At 33.9% G+C, this 25959-nt stretch overlaps 1 protein-coding gene across 7 annotated transcripts in view; it reads right to left on the bottom strand.

Moving 5' to 3' along the window:
* LOC129260765 (rho GTPase-activating protein 26-like) overlaps positions 1-25959 on the bottom strand; it is a 99831-nt gene that overhangs the window by 18569 nt on the left and 55303 nt on the right. For 5 of the 7 annotated variants that reach the window (XM_064114483.1, XM_064114481.1, XM_064114484.1 and 2 more), the window contains exons 6-23: positions 25449-25559; positions 22979-23021; positions 21555-21616; positions 19710-19772; positions 18634-18697; positions 18115-18212; positions 17296-17333; positions 15958-16014; positions 15199-15277; positions 14193-14232; positions 13609-13671; positions 12982-13056; positions 12448-12535; positions 11979-12037; positions 11415-11520; positions 10634-10793; positions 9882-10125; positions 2559-2678 (exon numbers count right to left, since the gene is read on the bottom strand). In XM_064114483.1, the coding sequence (XP_063970553.1) occupies positions 2559-2678; positions 9882-10125; positions 10634-10793; positions 11415-11520; positions 11979-12037; positions 12448-12535; positions 12982-13056; positions 13609-13671; positions 14193-14232; positions 15199-15277; positions 15958-16014; positions 17296-17333; positions 18115-18212; positions 18634-18697; positions 19710-19772; positions 21555-21616; positions 22979-23021; positions 25449-25559 (1570 nt within the window). Of the gene's footprint in view, positions 1-2558; positions 2679-9320; positions 10126-10633; positions 10794-11414; positions 11521-11978; positions 12038-12447; positions 12536-12981; positions 13057-13608; positions 13672-14192; positions 14233-15198; positions 15278-15957; positions 16015-17295; positions 17334-18114; positions 18213-18633; positions 18698-19709; positions 19773-21554; positions 21617-22978; positions 23022-25448; positions 25560-25959 lie in introns of all 7 variants that reach the window. The other 2 variants (XM_064114479.1, XM_064114478.1) reach the window with 1 other exon arrangement.

Consider the following 25959-nt stretch of genomic DNA (forward strand, 5'->3'; position numbering starts at 1 on the left):
GGTATATGGCAGGCCAAATGTGTGTATACATAATTGAATTAATTAAAACTGACATAATATGCAGTTGTTTGTGAAATGGTTGCAATGATAACCCACACCATAAGTCTCAATGAAAAAGTACCAATAATTCCAAATCATAAAGCTGATTATTTGTCACATTACAGTTAAAATTTTAATATAAAAAGTTAGAAATAACTTTGGGCCCATAATTGGCAATTCATATTCAAGTCAATCATATTCCAGTCAATCATAAAACCATGCCTGCCTTTGTGAACAGCTTTGTGAAACCACCCACTGGACATTACAAATTAAAATTACTTCCAATCTATGCATGCAACAGTAAGATGCAGTGCATGAATTATCACTATGTGGTGTGGTATATATCCATAGGACTGGACATGCTTTATAATCTCATTCAACTCACATAGAGTTTACAAAACATTTCAGATTCATCTGACAAATTACAAAAATTAGACAATTATTTCTCAGCCCTGAAATAACGAAAAAAGGTATAACTTTTCTTTGTCAATTAACCAGACAATACATGTATATCTCATTCTCTACCAAGCTTCAGTCATACATGTAAAAGCAAAATCCATTTTGAGATAGAGAAATAAAATACTGAAAATTCAGATAATCCCAGAACTATTTTCATCCCCACTTCCCATTTCCTACATATTTCAAACCTCTAAAGATTTTCTTTTTTAAATGAAAACTCAAATAAACTCCATTATTTCTGCAAAACGTCCTAATGCCATGTCATAAAAAATGCTTTTTGCAAAGTGGCCCTAACTGAAATTATTCTGACTTCATGGTTTTGTTATATTAAGTCTTGCTTCAATCTACAAATGAAAAACTCTAACTTTATTTAATTTATGGTTATCCAATGTTCTCAAATGAGAACACGTCCACCATGTTCTATTTATTGAGAGTTTTAGTAAAAAATTACACGTAACTGAGACAGCGTGATTGCTAATTTGTCATTCCAACTACACAGATATGTGTTTTCCACATTGTATAATGTGGCTATCACATATAGTGCTACAGCAGGCAATGTATTAAAAGCATTGATTACTTCTTGCAGCTTTTAAAAGATTCATTTGAAAAAAAATCACAAGAATAAAGCTGATTTGAAAATATAAGAATATTCATATTTTTCAGAAAATCTCTAATAAAAGAAATGTATGAACAACTAAGATAAGACTTTATTTAAAATGAAGTTGTTAAAGTTAGATACTGATATTTAAAAAAGTAGTATATCTATCATGCATAATAGAAAAGCTTTTATTCAATTTTCAACCTACTCACTGTGTATTTCTATGTGTTCTTGCTTGTCCCCTCTTTTTTATCTCTCTTGGTCTATTTCCCTCTTATTCTCTCCCTTCTTTCTTATCTCTCTCTTTGCATCCTTCTCTCTCACACCTTCTCTCTCTATCTCTCCTTTTCTCCTTAGTTTTTTTCTATGGACATCCTAATTTAAAAATCCTCTTATTTTCAATAGAAATATTGACTTGAAGAATAAACCCCTTTTATCTGTGAATTCATCTCAATATGACAGACATAAAACAGACTACTTACCTCCTTTCATTTCAAGTAAATATAAAAATAAATAAATGAAAGTAACAAAAACACTGATCAAAACTAAGAATCTTTATCAGTCTGAAAATAAATCAGAATTGTATCCACTTGGTCTACTAGCAGATGGAATAATTCTCAGATTGTCTAACACCATCATGGTTAACGCCACAATTGGATCTAATTCCAATTTGGTCTAATTGCTGTTTGGTCTTATTGCTGTATGTTCGAACCATCACTCGTACTATCTGGCATTAACTCTGATGCCCAAAATGACTAATTTCCACCATGTCTTATTTTGAAATTGATCCGTCTAATCATACAAACCAAGTGAATATTACACAAAAAGGGTAAAGCCGAACTGGAAATTAGACAAATTGTTAAATGGCCTACATGAAAGTGGCAATTAGACCAAATTATTAGTATATAGATCAACAGGTTGATGAACTAGGATTAAACGATGTGGGATAAGACCAAGCAGAGTATACAAAGTGGCTATGTGCCAAGTTGTAATTCACTTATTGGTGATGAACATTAATATCATGCATGCTAAGCTATATATCTGTGATAACTTGGTCAGGTGAGCGAGTATAAAATGAATCCTAATGATGTCCCAATACTTCATGGAAACACAATCATGATAAATATTGCTACAAGGATCCTTATTCGATGAATATAATTATTCTTTGAACCAAATATCCATCCTTTACGAGGGAAATTAATTCACAAAGAAATTAATCATAAGTGACTAATGACCAACAGAATCTATGACAAAATAATGAAGTATATTGGTGAATAGAAAAAAAATCTATGAACTGTGATATTTTGAAGAGCATTATGTCTTTCAAGAACATTGTACTGTTCCAAAACAAAAGATAATCCTATTTCAGAGATAAGGAGTAAAATGAATATCAAATGTGATAATATAAAATAATAAGGAAAGGTAGGGAGGTGAGACAGCATGCAACGGTATGTAGGCCTACCTGTCGAGAGAGAGTTTGCTTTCTTACTGGTCGGTGGTGAAGAATTTGAAGAATGCGTAGACAGCGACGATTGTGAACTTATGGACTCATGGCTGCTACTACTGCTGTATTGAGCCTCAACTGTTTTCATTGTAGGATTAGGGGAGTATAAAAATACCATCAAAAATAAATCAATAGTAAAACATTATATAATTATATAGAGAGCAATTTACAAGATTTCAGCATGCTTTTAGATCAGTAGCATAGCAAAGTTACACTTGGGGAGCGTTTCATCAATATTAGTGCTCTGACAAGTAGTCCTTGGTTTTAATTAGATATTTATGAAGTACAACTATCTGACTGTTTCCATGGTAACTGTCAGATAATGGCATCTTGTCAGCACTGACAACTTTCATGAAATGGTCCCCTGAATATAAATTGTCATTTTGCAAAATGCTAGGCATTATCTATAACTACGAAAGTATTGCCTCATGCATTACTTATCCTACATTAAGTTGCAACCAAACCAAATTAATCTAAGCCTTTTCTTTTTTGTCAATGCTGATTTATAAAAAAATTAATTACCTATCAGACAGCCATGATAATTCTTCTTCACAGGCCTTGCAAATACACAAGCCATGCACTTCTTTGGGTGCTTTTTAATCTCTTAGAAAGTGCTTTAATCCAGACTTAAGGCTATTATGTACCTTAAAACGTGATCGGTAAAATAACCTAGCATACTTTTATCCTTAATCTCTGCTTTCAGATACTTAGTCCTAAAAGCAATTGACTACAATATACACTTCTTTACTCATAAAAAAAGGTAAAAATATATATGAGAATGAAGGGAAGTGGTATTGGGATAGCCAATGAATTGTTTTTATGATCTTATTTTCATGCCTTAAACATTTGATTTGATATTCTTTATCCCATATGAATCGTTTCCCATTCATTTAGAAATGATTTGTCAGCAGTCTTCTTCACCATGCACAATAATAGTGGAGATACAGCTAACTGAACCAACGTTTTAGAAGAAATCTCCACATGTAATTGTAAGTTATTCTCCAATTATTGATAATATTCACAAGTGAAAACCTAGCACTAAAACGGTCAAAAGAACATATGACCTTTCTTTCCTACCATTTACTAATTCATTTCAGTTAGAGTATTCATAATAAAGAAAAAAATATAATTCTCTTATAAACAGGATAAATATATCTGCTGCAATTTGTGTGTGTGCTATGCTGTTTGGTCAGGGTTTCAAATCTTGGTCAAAGGTCAAAACCTATAATATCGAGGGAGCTCATTGGAATATAAAGGACGGTCAGGGGAAGTGTTGGCTCATGCACCTTCTCGTTCTAAAACTGGTCCTCATATATACCAAATAAACAATTATAAAATCCAATTTTTAATGGAGTTCCAATCAAAAGTAAATAATAAAGAAACATGTCGGTAAAAGTAATTTTGGAATGAAATGAATTATAAATTTAGACCTAGATAGAGGAATATCTAGCCTTTACATTAAAGGAAAGTGAGCAAGCAGGTACAGATATCAACGTTCCTACATAGAAGTACAACCTGAATATTAATTTGTTTTTCTAAATAAATTGGTCACAATAAAAAGAAACGGTTTCTTGAATTACTTTTTTCCAAAGTACCTCAATAAAAAAGTGTCTGCATAATGCACGCTAAAACTAAACCGAGAGTACTTTTTATCACTTTTCTTTTAGTTGAACTGCCTATTCTCGATGAATATAATTTACTTTATGATTGAATTGAAATTAAGCCCAGCCCAATCTTACAATAGAAAAGAATTACTTCATGTCATAGAAACATTTCTCTGTCAGACTTCAATTACAAATCTGTCCAAAACATGAGACAATTCAAATTTCCCAATCAACATAAAACTCTTTTGTATTAAGCTTATTAAGCATCTACAATCCACATAGTAAATCTATATTCTGAGGCAGATGCAGGATTTACCAGGGGCACTTTAAAAAAATCTCCAAAAAATATCTATTTAATAATACATCTGAGAAGTTCAGGGCCCCATGAGTCTTCAAAAAAATTATATTGTTTTTTTCAAGGAAAATCATCAAAGAGGCTCATTATAAGATGAATACCACCCTCTTGAGGAGTTTGGTAGTAAGCATGGTCATCTGAAGACTGAACCATAGCATACTTAATGAGAAAGTTGTGACATACATACATGTACAGATTCTAGGTTACAACCACATATCTTAAGGTTTCCATTCTATAAAAATCTTTGGAAACCATTTCAGGATGGTAAAAGCTAATCGTAAGTTATGCATGACTTTTTACATGACCATGGGCGTAAGAGCAGAGGAGTATCTTGAAACAATAGATGCCCCCCCCCATGAACAAATGATAATCCTCCGCGTCATCGACCCTGATCATGACTGATGACCCCTTCTTCTGCTAAATCAGATTCTCAATCATTTGTGTTTCTATCAGCAAAGGTAGAAATCTGTTCTTTCTAGAATATAACTTCTTGTTAGTAACAAGCATCTGAATGAAAACCTTATAATCGGTCAAAATTTCATTAGAGTTTATAGGAATTTCACTCTCACAATCTAACTTAGGAGTGCTTTGAGCACATAACAAGGTGGACAATATAAATACCCTATATTATCATTATTATAATGATGTGAAAACAGGTAATATTGGGGATTTCATTTAGCACAACATATCATCAGTCGTGCATCAAGTCCTTCATAACTTATGAACAACTTCATGAAACATCACCCAACACTCCATGAATGGACCTTTGACATAATGTCACAACTCTCTCAATACGTGGGCTATGGTCTGGTGCAACTAGTGTGATAGGGTGTGGATCGGAGAGAGTTAGAACACTGACAAAACTACTCTAAGCTATACTGGACAGGGAATGCATGGCTTTACAATGTTGGAGTCACTCACTCGTTGGGGAGCATTTCATGAAACGACTAATGATGTTCACTAACAAATTCCTTCCCAGCCAATCAGATGCAAGGATTTCAGTAGCTTATAACATGTCAGTGAAAATCACAAGATTCTTTGCTTCATGAAACACTCCACCAAGCAAATCTTTCCTACAAGGTCAAGGGCATACCTACTACACTGATTCAGGTATTCTGATCACCCCTCTACAGATCAGTATAAATGACCAATGAACTATACTATAATGCATCTAACCCATTGGGTTAATTCTGTGCTTTGACAATGTAGGAATGACCATAATCCAAATTCTATACCTGAAAACAATATTCCATCTGATTCATCTCATTATTTTCCTCTAGAAAAATACCAAATAATTCTGTATTCAACACTTCTATGTAGCGTTTTTATGCATGCTATTTTTTAAAAGAACAAGGCATTGGCATATCAAGCCAAGTTGGATACAACACCATTTCCAGTTGATGTTTCATAAAACTGTCCGTAAGTTACAAATGACTTTACACACGACTGGTTATCCTATCTTGTGCTACATGATAGATCCCTATGTAGCTGAATTAGCACCTAAGAACATGTTCCAGTCGTGCGTAAAGTCACGGGTAACTTTACAAGCAGTTTTATTAGTTTTACGAAACTCCCACCAGGGGCCATATTGTTTGTGCACACTAGTCAGCCCTTCAAATATTTTGTGTCATACACGGCTAGGCCGATGCCTACAAAAAAAGAAATCCAAATTCAATTTCTTGATCTTATAAGAGAAAGGGTACAGCTGATTCAGGATTTACAAAGACCATTGCTTGCAGATGGAATATAGCATTCAGGTTTTGTGCAAATGGCTATTGTAGGCATCAGATTGTCATGGCATACCGACTGGGGGAAACACACATATAATGACAAAGCCAAGTTTGTGAAGCTTGGTGGAAGAACAGATCTGGATTAATGATGACTGTGAGATTAGTATAATCCCCTTGCGACCCCTAGCAATGGATTAGCTTCACCCAATGCCTTAGCCCCTTCCTGAAATAGCTTTTCACCTGCAAGACTACATATACCAATATATCCATCTTTTTCTCTCTTCAATTCTAATATTGTATATGTGAATAGGGTATTTGAGAAACTTAAAAAAGGAATATCAGTTCTTAAATGTGATATATCATTCATATATCACTTTCTGCGTCTGATGCCTTAAACTCAAACAACTATCTGGATTACTATCCGACCTGAATTTATTCAATTAACTATACATCATTACATCCCAGTTTTTGTTGAAAAGGACAGTCTGAATTAAAAAAACAAATAGGTTGGTATTTTTGATGATTTTAAGCAGTGGAAGAAAAAAATAACATATTTAGGCAAAAAAATTGATGAAGGAGAAGAGATGGATATATATGCAGAAATGTTACTATGATGAATGGTAGACAACTGTTGCTAAGATGATGATGATGGTGGTGGTAGTGGTAGTAGCTTAGTGGTAGTATAGGAACTTCTGGTGGCTAAAACTATAATACGAACAACAGACGCACAGCAAGTTTTCTGTTTCTGGTATGACAGAGCAGAGGAGCACACATACAAAGGGAGACACATACAAACATGCAGGAGGTAAGAAACACATCAGGGGCTGGTTACATTCAGCTTAGCAATCAATCGTAGGGCTGATTTATATGATCAATTGTATTCATTAATGTATATGATCACTTGTAAAAGTCAACCCTACAATTAATCACAAAGTTTTATGTTACTGAGCCTTGAGGCACATTTCATTAGAACTTAAGATTAATGCTAACTTCAACATTATTGTTACTACCGTGGGAGCCTTGATTTTGATTGGCTGCTGAGCGATGGTAGTTACCATAACGACAAGGTTAATATAATTACAAGTTCTTTACGAAAAGGGGCCCTGGTAGAGGAAAGCAGGGAGGGGGAGGGTAAACGAACAACGATAAAGCATTTAGCATTGGAATACAGAAACAAGGATGCAACACTAGATAAGCAGAAAACAGATATATCTGAAAAAAAAGTCACAGAATCAAGGAGAAGCTAAAAATAAAAGATAGAGAGAGAGATAAATCATATTGCAAAATAAAACAGAAACACACAGCAAATCATATCAACATCAACACAAAAGGTCTTCTATCCACCCTCATATGAATTTCTCACTGAAGTATTTTGCAAACTTTTGAAAGATAATACTAAATATTATTCCATATCATGTGTACACTGTGACTTTTGAGATCTGTATTTGCTTTTCCAAAAAATCCAAATAAATCTATATAAAAAACGACTACTCTTTGTGTATATTGGTTATATGTTAATTTCTCTTTTTCTTTCTCTAGTAATAAATCCTTTAAAATCACAAGTGAACTTGACAGCATTTTGTCAATTTTTTAGGACAAACATGATTAATGCATTCAATAGAATGAATCAAATAAACAAGTTAAGAAGAATCAAAATGCTAAAATTATGGCATAATTTTAAACTGAATAAAGCAGGGGGAGATGAATAAAGAGATGAAAATTAAATCAGAAATGTAAATGAATGAAATCCTAAAAATTTTATTCAATTAAGTAATATTAAGTATGTGTAGTAATCATTGTCACTTTCAAAATCTTAAATCAAAAGTAAACCTTTATGTTCCTTCTAGATTACTAAAAATTACTAGCTTACAATTACAGCTAAGCCTATACCTGGGACTCTTACATTATAAAGAGGGGATAACATACAATACCACATGCAGGCATTCATCACAACATATACCCAGGCAGCATGCATATCAACAAATCCAAACAATATCCAGCATGAGAGTTATGATTTAATACTGCATCATTTGGATGTTACTCATCAAAAGAGAATTTTTAGAGATGAAAATTTTGCAGGGGATGGTTAAATGGAATTGAATTATTTGATTGAAAGCATTTTTTCTGGTAGTGTATTCCATCTGGGCTTCTTCAATGAATTTTGTTTCTGTCCTCCCCATGAAAATATTGTTTTTTTCCTTCATATGTTTAAGAATAATAATCAGTTGTGTTATAGCAATTTATCATTGTATAAAATGTTTTCATTTTGTAAATAAGAATTCACAAATGAAAGGCTTTAATTCTATCTTTTGTTATCTCTTGCCTTGTTTTAACAAACTTGGTGCGAAATGATTTGTGAAATTATAGAAAAGGGGCCATGCGCCATATAATTTTGCAGTGGTTCTGCGGCAATTAGAAAGTTTGTAATGGAGGGATTAGCATTTGGAACAAACAGAGCAAACAGAGCAATGCACATATTTTTTGTCAAAGTTTGAACATGTAATTATGAAATTTTGAAAATTTTGCTTATTACTCCACAAAAGACATTCAGATGAACTTCAATTTAATGTACAAAAAATATGGTTCATTGAAAGAATTGTTCTGATTGTAGAAAACCAGAAATCCTTAGACTTTGTCTGAATGATTAAAAGACACTGATGCAGCATGAAATAGAATGAGCTCTCATGAAGAAATATTGTATTGTATTCATGACATGTACCTGGCTTGCCTTGCATAACCCAAGAAGGAAGACTCCTCCTACGAGGCTTGCGGAGGATCACACCAGCTTTACCACAGGGTACATCACTACAACCACCACTATTACTACCACCACCACCACCACTACCACTACTACCATCCACATGTCTACCACCATCATCACCACCATGGTGTTTAGTAACACCAATGTTAGTGTTCCCGGACACCGGTCTGGAGGGCTTGCGACCCTGGTTAGGTTTTTTCTGGAAGAAGCGGGCTAGTGAGGCGACAGAGGAAGTGGGTCGGGGGATATCCACCGCTTCGCTTCGCAAACCTGGCTTGTCTGTGTGAGGTGAGAGCAGGAAGCGCCGTCTGAGCGCTGCCACTCGTCCTGATTCCATCAACATGGATGATTCCCCCGGTCGGTTGCCTTCCAGACTGTGCTGCTCAGGTGGAGGACTCTTCATTGATGTTCCATGCATTGGTGTCTCTTTGGGTTGGTTGGTATTAGGGTCTTTGTGAGAGCGATACGTCACAACTTGACTGTAAACAGGAATATCACTGTAATTAGTGTCCGTGAGACTAGGTGCGGTAGAACCCGGGCTGGGGGTGACACTACGTGGGAAAGCATCATTACTAGGGGTAGGTGACTGTGGTTGGGGAGTCCTAGATCGGAGTGTCACCGGTGGGGGAGACTTGGGCTTCGGTGAAACCGGTGGAGGGGAATTCATAGGTCTGGTATAGAACATGCTATTACCCATCGTCCTAAAAGGTGGGGTACGTGGGAGGGTCTGTGTCACGCCCCCATTGTGCAGGTGCGTTGCATTATTATTGGCCCGATTGGCATGGTCTGTCCTCCTAAATTTATCATTCCACTTGTTCTTAAAGGTTTCACCTGGTCTCCTTGGCGATGGTTCCCTTGACACCGTGCTACTGCTACTATCCATGGCATGCACCTGTCTCCCGTCTTTAGGTGTGGAGTTGGGCGTGGCTGATTTGACATGCATGGGTGATGCCCTGGATGATGAGGATGCACTCGACGAGGAGGAGATAGAGGAAGAGGCTGAATTGGGGAAGTTGGTCGTAGGTATCCTGGTTGATAGAGCTGGAGGTAAACCATCTGGAGTAGTCTTGAAGATCTGTCATAGAATTAGGATTTAAAAAGATTAACAAATCAATATATTCCTCAAAATGCTTACAGAAATATATACAGGTAAACGTCCATAATTTGTCCTTCCAAAAGTCAAATATTTGCCCAAGTCAAGGCAACTTTTTAGACCAGATTATGCAAAACAAGCATTATTGACCTCTTCTATGTCAGACAGTGGTCCCAAAAGATTCAAATTGGGAAAAGATACCCATAGTAATTATTTTAATGGAAATACAATTAGGGGAAACTCACACTGAGGCTAGCTATAAAAAGCGGCTAGGGGCCCTTAACCACATATCAAAAATAGCCCTTTTCAATCGCTTATTGGTCCACTGGAAAAAATCAATACAAAATGCATGAGCATGTATGAATTTTCTCTCAAAATGGTAATGGGTTAATTACAAAATTTAATACGGAATGCAAGAAAAGTAGAAAATAGAGCCCCCTCCCCATGAAAGAATATATATATATAGAAAGGATGAATATAAAAATGGAACCTTGTGATAGTTTGATATGAGTATCTCAATGATGATGTTAGAGAACTTGATATCCATGATTGCTTTCATCGTCTCTTCTTCCGGTCTCATTAACGTTGGTCCGAAACACACGCCAAGGTTTGCTACTGTCATCAGGTTCTTTTCACAGTTACCTGCCACTCTGTCAAACAAAGACAAACAGATATGAATGGTTACCATGGTGAATGCATCGAAATGAAGGATTCACGGTACATCATTACGATTGGTCCTAGATAAGACAACCAAGACTCTATGTGTATGTTCTTTCATCTTCAGGAGAATTAGGAGGTCCAGGAAAAAAGACATGCTCAAGAAAGATACACAGAGTAACTGTAAAACCTCTACAAGGATTTTAAGTGACTAACAGAATTCTGATCAGTCATTCAGTCAGTCATGTATAATTCATCATACAAACAACTATTGATACCTACATTTAGTACTTAATGTAGGTTATGTGAGGGTACAAATCCTTACTAAACTCACTGTCATTGTCAAATTGGAACCGCGATAAATATTAAGGACATATAACCCCATACTTTGTTGCCTCATGTAGAGTTTACATCAAATTATCTTTTGCATTATAAAAAGTACCAGATAGCAACAACAACAAATTCACAATCCCATAAAATGGCTGGACACCTCAGATGACCAGTGCCTAAGCTGAAGAAGGCCTATCCAGTCCATATGTGGAGAAGCAATTTATTTAATTAAAAAATTAAATAAAGACAGGATACTCGGAGTCAGAGGAATGTGGAAGTCTGACCTGTTTAAATGACCTATGACTAGATCAAGCATCTCAAAGTTTGGTTCTGGAAGAGTGTGTATGATGGCATGGATATCATTTACTCTCAGTGTCTTGGATTCTTGCTCTGATGAAGGGAAGATAAGAGAAAAAGGGAAATATTTAATATTAAAGAGAAAATTGAAGAAAAAAAAAACAGTAAGGAATTGGAATATAACAAATGAAACACAATGAATAATACCAAAGAAAGTTTAATATAAAATGTTTAAAAAGTAAAAGATCTTATTTTGTTAAATGAAATGAAAACATAAATATATCAGATTATCAAAGTAAAACTTTTCACTGAAAAATCAAACATTTCCTGTCGTTACAATCATTGCCCCTGATATCATACCTATGACTCTGCAACATGAAAAAAAAGTATATATAAAAAATCATCTTCATTATCACTTCGATCTGGTTTTCAAATCACAGTATCCAGTTCATGAGAACTCCCCTAAAATGATACAGAAATCTATATTAGTCAATTAATTGCATGTTATCAACATGATTATTGTAAGGTTCAGGTTGATGATATAAACTTACTTGCTGCTAACATTAGTTCATCATGGCACTTGTGTGTCATGAGAGGCTCTGGTAGATTCCTATTGATTGTTGATAAATATATGAAAAGATTTATAAATACAAATTAGAAATCAATCAATATTACATACGGATTCATATTTATACTACCTGCTTAGCAAAAAAAAAATACAATAAGAATGGTTTATTGTTGTTGCTTTACAATATTAGAGATTTACTCAAATTCAAATGGTCAATAATATCCATTCCCCAGGGCAAAACCCCTTCTAGACAAATAGATTTTAAGATAAGACTTTCAAAGGAGGAATAATTTGTATTGTAGAATATGTTTGTGACCAATATAAACATTGTAGAATTTGTAAAGCAGTGTCAATATCTATAGTCATACCACAATGGAAACATTACATATACCTACTGCACTGTTCATAATCAATCAAATACCATACAATAAAATAGTAGATATATATTTGACCTGAAGTAGTTCTTGAGAGCGCTTGTGATTGTTTTGATTTCCCATTCTCCAGAATCAGATAGATTCACATTCTGAGGTTTCCTCTTATCTGTAGAACAAATATTACAATAAATCAAACTACATTATTATATTCATTTATACAAAGATTTTTAAAAAGTTTGCAAAAAGTCTACCACAATGAATAATTACATAAATTTTTACAAAGATGAATAAAGGATTACAATTTTTTTTTCAAAATACATCATTACACTATTTTGCAGAGAGCCGAATACAGTTTTACAAAACATTTTCACCATATTTTTCTTTTCCTTTTTTAAACAAAATAATACCAATTTATATCAATTTATTTTGATTGACAATACAAGTTAGAACTGGATAGAAATGCAAGCAAATGGGAAATGAAGGAGAATTACCATTCGTATCAACTATTTCTTGGGTGAATTTTTTTGTCAAAGTGTAAACAAAATGAATTTCAACTATGTAACACTGTATTATGGACAAAAAAGACAAATCAGAATGTAAAGATTGACTTACCTAAACAGAGTGAGGTTAACCTTAGAACTTTGCTGTTGACTCCAACTACTCTGTACAAACCTTGATCATCAAGACCTAATAAAACAAATAAAAAAAAACCCTGCACTCAGCGTTCTACCACAGTATAAGAAAAGAGAGATTAAGATTTCACAACAAATCTTCTCTCCTGTCATCTTTCCTTATTCATGGACAATGAGATTGAATCCCACATCAGAAGATTCTATGTCGTGGATTAGTAATCTCAAACTTCCTATAATGTCATACAAAATAAAATTTAAAGAATAGTTTCACCACACTCAATCCACAATTTATTTGAAAATATGAAAATGAACACGATGAAATTGGAAAATGCAGATTCTCATTTTGAATCCACCTTGTGTTCAAATCATTACAACAACAAAAATCCCACAAAGTTTCTGATATTCTGACAGATTGCATTCCGAGCCTATAGGCAGAGTTCTAGTGGGCAACTTTTTATAATCTTTGACAAAACAAATGGAAAATAAGCAGCAGGAGAACATATCAATACATTTTTTTTGAAGTTGGAGCAGTTGATAAAAGTTTTTAAGAATAAATGAGAGAAGGAAATAGAGCATGAGTTAAGAAGAATAAGAGAATAAACATTACCTCTACTCTCAATAGCTTCTATGCATTTCCTGATAAAGTGGAAACCAATGTCATTGAGAAGATCTGAAAACACGAAGCAAACAACAAATTTAGTTACATAGTTGACTGATGAAGTAAATGATGCAAACCTTATCACGTTCTGTTTAGCTTAATATTACAAATACAAATCCAGGAATATTTCTTACACTTACTACCACTCAGAAACATCGACATATTTTGATGAAAATGAACAAAAAATGTGTTGAAAATTTGACGAGAACAAATAATCTATAGTCAAAATCTAATTTAGAATCACTTTTTTTTATTTGATAGAGACAAAACAAAAAAAGATGCAAATATTTAAAGATTTCACACTGCTAAACTTTACAAACAAATAATTGAATCACTCTATTCCGTATCTCTACCAAAACAAGTTATTCAATATCAACATTAGTGAACTAAATTTGTCACTTTAATTTGTCCAGCAAACTCTACAATTTTTCAAAAATAAGAAATGCATACTGATTTAAATTTATCTTCTTTTTAACTGCATAATATTCACACAAAATATAATCCTTATCACAAAATATAACCCATATACTTACTTTCATCTGAATTGGAAATTTGTGATGGATTTAAGTACACCTATAAATGAGAAAATTAAACAGCATTCATATCAAGAAGTCAGTCTATTTCTTTGTCCATTTCAATTCTACTATCTTGGAAGACTTCTGTGCCCTTGGGATATTCTTATTCTTTTCTATTCCACAAAACATACACCAAAAAGGTAAACCTACCTACAAAATCTTTCTTAAATATTATTGGAATGTTTCATAATATTCAAAGTTCCATGTGTCCAGACTAAACAAAGATCTATTGAGGCACAGATGACTAAACCTATAACTACCCAAATCTTATTGAGAATTGTTACTTCCCATAACATGCATTTGTGGACTTCAGGGAAAGCACCAGGGTAATTTGATTTGATGGGGAGAGGGGAGATGACCTTAAAGTACCATCATGTAATATGAAGCAACACAAACAACATATTTCTTTTTAATGTACTTCTGTCCCCCCCCCCCCCAACTCTGTAGTGCTGCCCTTGTTTTCTTTCTACTCACCGGTTCTTTTCCACCCATTGCACGCATCCATTGTGTTCTTTCTACTCACCGGTTCTTTTCCACCCATTGCACGCATCCATTGTGTTCTTTCTACTCACCGGTTCTTTTCCACCCATTGCACGCATCCATTGTGTTCTTTCTACTCACCGGTTCTTTTCCACCCATTGCACGCATCCATTGCGTTCTTTCTACTCACCGGTTCTTTTCCACCCATTGCACACATCCATTGTGTTCTTTCTACTCACCGGTTCTTTTCCACCCATTGCACGCATCCATTGTGTTCTTTCTACTCACCGGTTCTTTTCCACCCATTGCACGTATCTATTGCGTTCTTTCTACTCACCAGTTCTTTTCCACCCATTGCACGCATCCATTGTTTTCTTTCTACTCACCGGTTCTTTTCCACCCATTGTACGCATCCATTGTGTTCTTTCTACTCACCGGTTCTTTTCCACCCATCGCACGCATCCATTGTGTTCTTTCTACTCACCGGTTCTTTTCCACCCATCGCACGCATCCATTGTGATCTTTCTTCCTCTGTGATAGCTTGCAAGGTTAATACGTTGGGTCTGAAATACACAAAAAAATAAAGTCCAACTCATTATTTAAGTTAAAATCAGGATGGTCATCTCATCATGTTTAACATTTTTATACATGACATTGAACAAAGGATCATCATCATCATCATCATCATCATCATCATCATCATCATCATCATCATCATCACCATCACCATCATCATCACCACCATCATCATCATCACCATCATCATCATCACCACCATCTTGTGATACAGGAGATGGTTCCCATTATCTCTATGATTACAACTTATAATATCAGAGAGATTTAGTTTAGCCACTCGAGTTCTCTATACCGTAAGATGTAAATAGTGATTATCAATGTCTGCATCATATAGATTTAACTCTAGCTCTATCATGTTTACACCCTTCACTAGAAGAATTGTCTTTCTATTTTTAAAACAACCTTCATACTTTTCCTGAACTTGTGTTATGATATATATTTGCAAATAATAAATATGAACTAATGAAATCATAATTATGGTACCAATCCTCAAACTACATAATGAACTTGTGTATATCCAAATTAATCAAGATACTTCTGACTCATGTTACAATCAAAGAATAATTTAGCAGTATTTGAATCATTCAAGTTGAGCTCCCCTTAATTAGGATCTCTACTGTTTACACCTTTCACTTTCCATTTTAATCACTCCATCAATCAAACTTACTTTTCCATGATTGTGATGTCGAAGCAGAACCGCTTTTCTATCGACTCTGACATTCTTCTGCAAATGATAAATTAAAACCAAACAAAAAATTGCCATTTCATACTCAAATATTTTTCAGCGAATACAAATATATGATTTACTCAAAAATTCATTTGATCTGAACTTTAGTATCCACAAATGGATAGGACTCTGTGAATGTAGCTAGCCAAATATTGACATATTTTTCAAAATAATTTCCTAGCAGTTAACAACTAAAAATGCAAAATTAATTTTTACTAGACATCGCAGACTAGTAATAAATTTATAAAATCAAAGTATTTCTTACAATAGTCATATTTTAAATTTCAATTCAATTTATTTATAAACTTAAAATAACATGAGTAAATATAAATATATATTAGAATGTAAGCAAACATCCTAGAAAAGCTATCAACTTGCTGCTTGGCATAAGGAGCATTAGAGGATATTGGTCTACTACGATTCATTAGAATGATTTGAGACAATTGTTAGCAAGGGCTAATCAGCTTAAAAACAGTCCCTATATCTTACAAGAGACAACAAGCGGAATGCCTCTGGCGGTCTCACCTGCATCACGCAATTCAATATAGCAGCAGTGCTGACTTTGAAAACTACTATAACTTGCACAAGATGTTCAGTGATACTTGGCTACTCTTATGTACACGTTTTATGAACTAGACCAAAACACTAACAGAGATATGATGGTAATTCAACAAATACCCCCAACATGGCCAAAGTTCATTGACCTTACATGACCTTTGACCTTGAACATGTGACCTAAAACTCACACAGGATGTTCAGTGATACTTGATTACTCTTATGTCCAAGTTTCATGAGTCAGATCCATAAACTTTCAAAGTTATGATGGTAATTCAACAGATACCCCCATTATGGCCAAAGTTCATTGACCTTTGACCTTGGTCATGTGATCTGAAATGCGCACAGGATGTTCAGTGATACTTGATTACCCTTATGTCCAAGTTTTATGAACTAGACCAATATACTTTCAAAGTTATGATGGTAATTCAACAAATACCCCCAATTTGGCCAAAGTTCATTGACCCTAAATGACCTTTGACCTTAATCATGTGACCTGAAACTTGCACAGGATGTGCAGTAATACTTGATTACTATTATGTCCAAGTTTCATGAACTAGGTCCATATATTTTCTAAGTTATGATGACATTTCAAAAATTAACCTTCGGTTAAGATTTGGTGTTGATGCCGCCGCCGCCGCCGTCGGAAAAGTGGCGCCTATAGTCTCACTCTGCTATGCAGGTGAGACAATAAAAACTGAGCATTGAATGGTTGGATCATACCTTGTGCATGTTAGAACTGTTACGGTATCATCTGAGGTCTGTAAATGAAATAAAAAAGCACACAAAACTTTCATTACAATATCAATCCTCTATCAGATATCAGGGTACCAATTGACGCATATAGTTCTGATGGTAGCCTCCAGTTACAATCCTATTTTGGTGGAAATCAACCAGGTACTAAAAACCAACTAGGAGTACAGCAGAATATCTTAGATCTCTGAAAGAAGTCAAACTTGTAACTACTTGATCAAAGTTTACTGAAGAGTTAAAATAATCAGTAACATTATCTGTCTTTTAAAACAAATCAAAGTACTGAGATGAATCCGAATACTGATGCACTTTCATTGATTTTACACAGGGCTAAGATACAATACACATTACTAATGAGAGGCCAGTCAATATGAAAAAGATCAATTTTCATTATTTTTTTCATATATCTAAAAGATAATGATAAGCTTAATTTATATCAAATTTCTCTGAGAATTATTTTTTTTCTGAGAATTCTTTATGTGATTATACCACATCTACCATTTAGCCAATTGACTTGTCCAGAGATTAGATGAAGCTTTTTAGATGATTCCTTTCCAGAAATAAATGTATACATTGAGGGCGGGGCTACAGACAAGCCAGAATCTGACTACCAGGGCAATAATATATCTGTCAAGTGCTTGGAGACATTTTTGCGGTGTATCAAGCACTATAGAAATGTGGAATATCATTATTGGTATATATTTTGAGTATCCTATGTTATGTGCCTTCTTTTCTTGAAATATGCCCTAAACCCTTTCAGATACAAGATATCATAGAGAATAAACTTACAACTTTTGGTAGGGTCTGTACATATTGTTGCATGACAAGTTTCTTAGAATCCTTTTGGTAGTGACAGTACTGTTTAATCCAACTGGAACCCAGTGCTCCTGAAAACAAAAACAAACATTTAAACATATTTAATTATAAGGAAAATGTCTATATTGACAGATTGACAGATGATAGCTTCCTTCTTTTCATAGACTAATTTTTATTTCATTTTCTAAGATGTGCTACAATGACACACATTTTTTCTTCTTTGATCTTAGAATCATTTTTGAAAAGAGGTATGTATTAGCTCTGAGCTGCTAATCAAGTCAAATTGCAATACATTTATATTTTTTACTAATTGATATAAAGTAATTCATACAATGTCCACAGTCAATTGTGACTTAGCATTAGGAAAATCAATCCTATTATTCAAACATGACATCTCATATACATGCAAAGGCCTTGCAGGAATGATCTTTGACAATGTGTAACAGAATGTAATGGAGAATGGAAAGATTTGTTAATGTTAATAGAACTTACGTTTTTCATAGAGAAATAGATAGCCTTCTTGTGTTGACTTGTTCTTCCTGTTTTCATGTGGTTTCTGAAAATATAAGACAGACAAAAAGTTTCTATACTGCCCTACATCCTTGAAAAAAAATATCTTTGCATGGATCAGCTTTAAAAGACTAGAACAAAATCAAATTGCTACATGACACTAGAAATTTAAAAACTGACCACAGCCACATTTGAAGACTGTTCAATTACAAATCTCCAGCACTCCATCTTGGAAAAAAAAGGTTCAAATCCATCTTTTTTACTCTCATGTTTTTCTGGTCTATTAAAAAAAGTGTGCAAATTAAATCAATAAATAAAGCTGTAAAAAGTAAAATCATTACAAGTTTAGTAGTGGAGATGAAATACATATTTGATCAATTAGTCTCACAAGAAGTTGCAACTATGGAAACCATCAATGTCATATTTCTTCACATATGAAATAATGTCCCTTTGGAAAAAAAGAGGAGCACACTGATTTGTCAAGACAATGATGAATACGTCACTTTTAGAAGAAAGTTTGAACTGGGCCCCCGTCTTAAAAACAGTTGCGATTGATCCGATCTATCACTACTATGGATGGCCGGCAAAGTCAGCAGCTAAAATGCAAGTTTGTCCGAAATATTTTCTAGATATGACCTATATTCATACATTCATCATTTTCTTGAAGATTCAGTTTGATTCTCTTTATTTACTAAGGAGATTTGACAAATTTTCTGTCGAAAAAATTATGGTATGGATGGATTTCAATACAGTTGAGATTTTTTTGATCAATTGCAACTCTTTGTAAGACGGGGCCTAGATCTACACATTCTAAATATTGGCGTGGATGGCTTTCTATAGTTGTCATTGATCAGGGTCCCGTTTTATAAAGACTTGTTGTAGAAACAAATGCAAAATTTCTGTAACAAATTTACTACCAGCCAATTAGATTGAAGGATTTCAGTAGCTTTTAACTGTTGTTGTAAATTTGTTATAATAATGAGTTTTATGAAGCGGACCCTAATCAATCACAATTCTCTGAGACAAGGCCCTGGATAGGGAAGAATGTATGAACTCACTTCCATCATCTTGTGCATTAGATTCTCAGCTTCTTCTTTCGTTGCATCAAAACCTGCTCGAATCTGAAAATGGAAATTTGAAAAGGTATGAAATAAATGGTTAAGACGATAAAATGGTAAGGAAAATGCATTTTATCGCAAAGCCATCGAGTCACAGATAATGTATTTGAGTTCCAAAGTTCTAAAGCAAATATTCGCATTGTTCAAGATGCTAAAGTATTTCTTGAGACACCATATACTTACATACATGATATTTCTGCAATGTTAAATCTAACTCCCAACTCCCCTGGTTTCATTTATGAATGCCCATAGGTCTTGTAAAGTATTCTTTGCAAATACTAAGCACGCTTTTGATTAAATTCTAAATATTAATTAGATATTTACCTTGTTGCTTCTTTTTATGAGAATGCATGTTTGGAAATGAATTTCTGCTTTCCATGTTTATACATCATCTCATTTCTTGAGACACCTTGTATTTCGTTTCATCTCCATAATCATGATGTATAGCTTGGCAATGTTTGCTAATGTATACCCAGGTGGCCACGTGAACTTGACTTTGTAAATATCAAGCCGCATTCCTCATGTATCAAATTGAAAAAATATGTTTGCATTCATCGGTTGTATCAGCTGTATCCCAGTATGGCATGCCCCTATGCAGTGTGAGGAGCTTATACAGAGATCATACATGTAGCCATATTCCATCAAAGTTATTGTTTGCTAAACAAATGATGAACTCATCATTATTTTAAAAAGGAAGATATTGCATGTATAGGATCTTTTTATAGAATGGGGGAAGTTTAGATGTGATTTCTGAGATATGAATCAGGGCCACTTAAATTCCTAGTTCACTATCGAAACACATCTTTCCATGTTTCATCAAACAGAGTGTAAATGAAACATTTCATCTTTGGATACATTTTCAACAACTGTATACAACTACATGTATATGCAAAATTATAGCGACAAAGCCAGTCATTAAAGGAGAATGAAACCCTTGAAACCAGCTGAATTCATATCAAAGAGAAAAATCAAAGAAACATATTGTTGAAAGTTTGAGGAAGATTGAATGAATAATAAGAAAGTTATGAGCATTTGAATATTGAGATCACTAATGCCATGTAGATCCTCCTATTGGCAATGCGACCAAGATCTGTGATGTCACACACGTACAACTCCCTCATTACTTTAGTACTTATTTCACTTATATTCTCACTTTTATAGAGTCTATCACAAGGTGAGGTGTTCTCTTTATGAGAGGACAAGTACAGAGGTTTCACAACATTATATCATTGATGAATCGTTTGTCATATGAGTAGAATGAGCAAAAAGAGATCTTTTGGGGTATATTTATAGTGTCCAAAAGGGGAGAGTTGTTCATCTGTGACATCATAGATCTTGGTCGCATTGCCAATGGGAGGATCTCCATAGCATTAGTGATCTCGACATTCAAATGCTCATAACTCTTCTATTGCTAGTCCTATTTTACTCAAACTTTTGTTGATCTTATTCTTTGATTTTTCTGCTTTCACAAAAGCTAACTTGCTCCAAGAGTTTCATTCTCCTTTAAAGAATTATGGGAAATAATATCTGCCTTATGAGCAGTTACAACTCCAAAATGACACAATTGAAGTACTAAAACTCCATCAACTGTATAAAACCCATGAAAAATATATTGAACAATTTATCTCCTACTTTTGGAGGAAATCCAGTAGCAATGTTGAAACTAAAACAAGGATTGGATATCATCCAGGGACCTCCAGAGAGGAAGACAAAACAAAACTGTAGATATATACCAGCTACAGGAGCTTTGGTAGAAATAACAAGATTAGACATTGTTTTACTCACATTTTGTAATTTCAGTTGAAGTTCTGTCATGTACGGTTTGAACTCTCTTGATACCTCATGACCTAGATGTAAAGATGAAACCATGCATAAACATTGATTGATATCAACTTTCATTTATTTCCATGTCAAAGGTCAACCATCGTCATGTTCAGATATCAACATGGGAGCAATTTTCTGTAGGGAAGTATGGATATGCTTCACTTTTCTACCACTAATTTATCATTCTCTCTCTCTCTACCTACCCTTCCTTTCATATCTTGTTTATATTTAATGTCTTTTTCACTTCAGAAGTATTTTCATCATCTTTACAAGGCTACTTGGTTCTGTTGCATGCGTACCATTAATCATTAAGGTATCTTTGTCATCCAGTTGCAACTTCCATGAAATCCTTAATGTTGATTGGCTGAGGAGTATTGTTACCATGGTAGTTACCAAATTTGTAACTTTTATGCACAAGGCACTTGCCCATCATCTTTAAATCGGTTTGTTTATATTTTTTGTCTTATTTCTTCGATTCCTCATAAGAGAATCATAAATTCTTAACTACTCCAAATACCTTTTCACATGTTGATGATATAGCATTCATTTATTGTAATCTCTAATAGTTTCCAAAGCCATTTTGATCAAGATGGCTAGAAAAATCAAGTTTACCCGTGTCTATTTCACAATACCAAGTAAGTATCAAATTTTTTGCAATCATTTTATTAATTTGTATTCATTGAGGAACATGAGAAAACCCTTTTTTCATGTTGTTTCTTTTTAAGTAAAAATATTTTTTTAAGAAGAAAACAATCAATGATATACCACATGCAAAGTGGGGGAAATCCCCATGACTCATCAATCGTCAAAAGTAATTAATAATTATACAAAAGAATCCTGAGAGCATTGCAGACAGTCTAAAGTGATTTATGATAATGATATCTCATCATTCAGTTTCTTGTTTTTATTCTCTTCCCATACATGAAGGAGAATCGATAAGCACTACTCTCAAACATGTCTTACTATACAAGAATTTCAGTTGAAAATGGTACAGATGTATAATACAGAATTACTTGATGGAAAAAGTCTTGGGCCATTTCATAAAGATGTTAATAGTTACGCATGACTTTATGCAAAACTTTTGACCTGCTCTTGTGTTCAATGATATACACTTCTGTAGCTGACTTTGTTCCAGTCCTGCGTTAAGTTAAAAAAGTATGTGACTAATGAATAGCTTTATGAAACACCAGTTAGATAGGCTTGGTGGTAGTAATCAAGTTTGTATCTTCAACAAGTACTTTAATATCAATTGTCTATAGAAAATGGATATCCGCGTATCAAGCAAATAGAAAGTTGAAGTACAAGGATACATATCCATATTAGGAAAATGAAACAATCCGGTAGTTCAGGGGTAATTTGATAAAGGATTTGTAATTCCAACTAACCTTGATGGTAGAATGTAAGCCAGCTGTACATGAATCCTAATAACTGTAGAAAAACAAAGAAAAGAAAAGAATTATTAGTGGACGGTTTCACCAACATTTTCGTCTGACAAAATCTGACAACTTTCCTTAATTTTGATTGGCTGAGAAGCACAGTTCCTAAGGTATCCGTCGGATGAAACAGGACTTGTCAGACAAAACTTCTGATAATTCCTTAATCATGAAACGCTCCCCTGGTCTTAGAGATGTTATACTATGCAATAATATATTTCAATATTGAGTTTCAATGCTATAGTCACATTAATGTTTCTAATATCATTGGAAGCTTTGTTCAGTTTGGAGTAGGTGTCGCCAGAGTGACTATTGTAACACAAGACCCTGTAGCAATCCAAAAGGATATTTGTTATCTCATACTGTTTATCATCTGTTTATTATTCAGTTTATTACTCAATCTTTTCATCTTTAATTATTTTCAAGTATTGTCCTTTGGTGGTGGTTATCTCAATAGATTCCTGATAATTTTGATCGAATTAATCAGGGTCGGAATGAAGCAGCACAAGCTGAAAATTGTTTCATTCCTAGTCAAAGTAACTCAGAAAATGAGTCAGTTTGACTAGGAACAGAAATAACGCCAGCTGGCAGCCTGGCACCATTCTGAGTAAAATTGACAGCATGTAGTGTGAATTTAAGACCGAAGAAAGCTGAAGATAGGATCTCATATATCACAGCCTTTGTAACTCATAGGGTATGAATTACTAAACTTGTGCTGGTACAAACAACAGTATCTTAACACATAGAGGTACATGTATTTATAACATGAAGATCCTCAAAATGGCAAATTCATTTAATTTTCTATTAAATATCATACTTTTTTGAAAAAAATATGGATATAACATCAGTCAAAATTTATCATAAGAGCCAATTTGTATTTTTAAGTAATGATTTTGTTGTTTTTCTTGCATTGCCAATTTTAAGTGTGTAATGTTTAGTTAAAAGGCTTTTATAAATAGTACAACATACATGTACTGCTCCAGAAATGGTGGTACCATTTTCAGGACATTACCTCTTTCTAACTTATTATATGATTGCTAGCATTATGGTTAAAGAGAAAGTGCAAGTAAAATATGTTTTCTAACAGAGACATTGTAACTCTATAGCTCCTGAAAATAACGTTGTACATTACTCTGGCTAATCAAACATACTCTGTGTATCCTATCCATTTGAAAAGGAAATAAAATGAGTTTCCATTCAACCCATCCTATCCATAAACACAATATTGTATGCCTTCAGGGCCGCAAGTAGAGAAGTCATGAATTCAACTCCTGTTTGTGATTGATTGTATGTAATATGAAAATACTCTCATACAATACAAAATATGAAAGAGTAGGGCAAATCTCTACTGCTATTTTGTAAAATACTTTGCTCTATAGTTTGAGGGCAAGGTTCTGCCATTTAAATGGTATAGCTCAATTTCATATTGCCTATTGTCAGCTGACTATATATGTTTCAATGCTATCGCAAATGAACATATATCATCTTGTGGTAATAACTCAACTGCATGAGGTATTAAACCAGGAAGTTGATAAATATCAGGATATTTGGAAAGATTTCAGTCTACGAATTAGAGGTAGTTTGTTCATTTGTCCAGGAATCAAAATCACCTTTCCGGGTTCTGTTGTATTACAGACAGAAATTGCTTGAGCTTCAGTGACTAATGAGCAGTCTTTCACATGTCAAGATATTTATGATAGAAAATTCATATTTCAACAGAGTACCACGATACCATTAATAATTCTTCCATTAGGCAAAGCTCTCTATGTGTTGCTACCCTGACTAACACACATGCTCTGCCTGTTGGATGCTCTTAGATACGATATCTACACCGTACCTCCATTATTAGTATTCAACACTCTTTCATTTATTTATTTTCTTGATAGTTAATGACTTTTATTTCATCAAAACTTTCAGGTTATCTCTAATTCTGCAAAAAGCATTTTTTGTTTACTTTTTATTTTAGACAATGTTTATTCATCCCTTTAAGTAGGTAGTCTAATTGTATTAAATGAGTGTTTGTACTTAGGTATCAATATACTCAACTACTTTACCAAAGCAAGCAAATATTACAGTTCGATTTTGTGCACACATTGCTGAGTTTAATTGAAGCAATCACTGAATGCCTAAAATGAAAATGAAAGAATGAACCAGGAACATGAGTGGATCACATGAGGATGAATGTGAGAGTAGAGATTGGTACGCAGATAAAAGTACATGAGAAACAGACATGAGAAATCCCTGCCAACAATTGGGGAGCATTTCATGAAAACAAATAGTCCGTGATTTTCACTGATTACTGTTAAAGGCTACTGAAATCCTTGCTTCTGATTGGTTCAAATAAAATTAGTCAGTGAAAATCACTGATGTTTTACAAAGAAAAAAATCCTCTGATATAGCTTCTTAAAAGATGAGAACTTACCGTTTCTACGAACTCAAACTTTTTCTTTTCTTGAACTTGTTGCATTCTAAAGACATAGCAGAGTGAGTCTTTGTGAAACTGTCTTCTTTCCATATCAAGGGCAGCATCAGCCTACAAAAAAAAAACATTTCAAAAATACTATAATAATATATAGCATTTGGAGTGCACCTTCTATCTAGTTTCCTATCCATAGGCTCTGAGTGAATTATTATTATTTGATAATTATTTGTAATTATGATTGATTCAGAGGTGCAAATCAAGATTGTTTAACTTTTATTTTCATGCAGGACTGTACTGTCATTTCAATATCAAATGAGTCCTTGAACTTTTACATTGTTTTAAAACATATCAAATCCTTAATAATCACTTTTTTTCAATACAAAATGCAAACTGATTTCATTTGAAAGCATTCATAAAGCTAAGTCACGTCTGAATAAATAAGCCAGGATTTATGTCACAGAATTAACAGATATCAATCTGTCATCTATAATCTACATAAACAATGTAAATT

This window comes from Lytechinus pictus, unplaced genomic scaffold (genome assembly GCF_037042905.1).
Source record: "Lytechinus pictus isolate F3 Inbred unplaced genomic scaffold, Lp3.0 scaffold_19, whole genome shotgun sequence".
Lineage (NCBI taxonomy): Eukaryota > Metazoa > Echinodermata > Echinoidea > Temnopleuroida > Toxopneustidae > Lytechinus > Lytechinus pictus.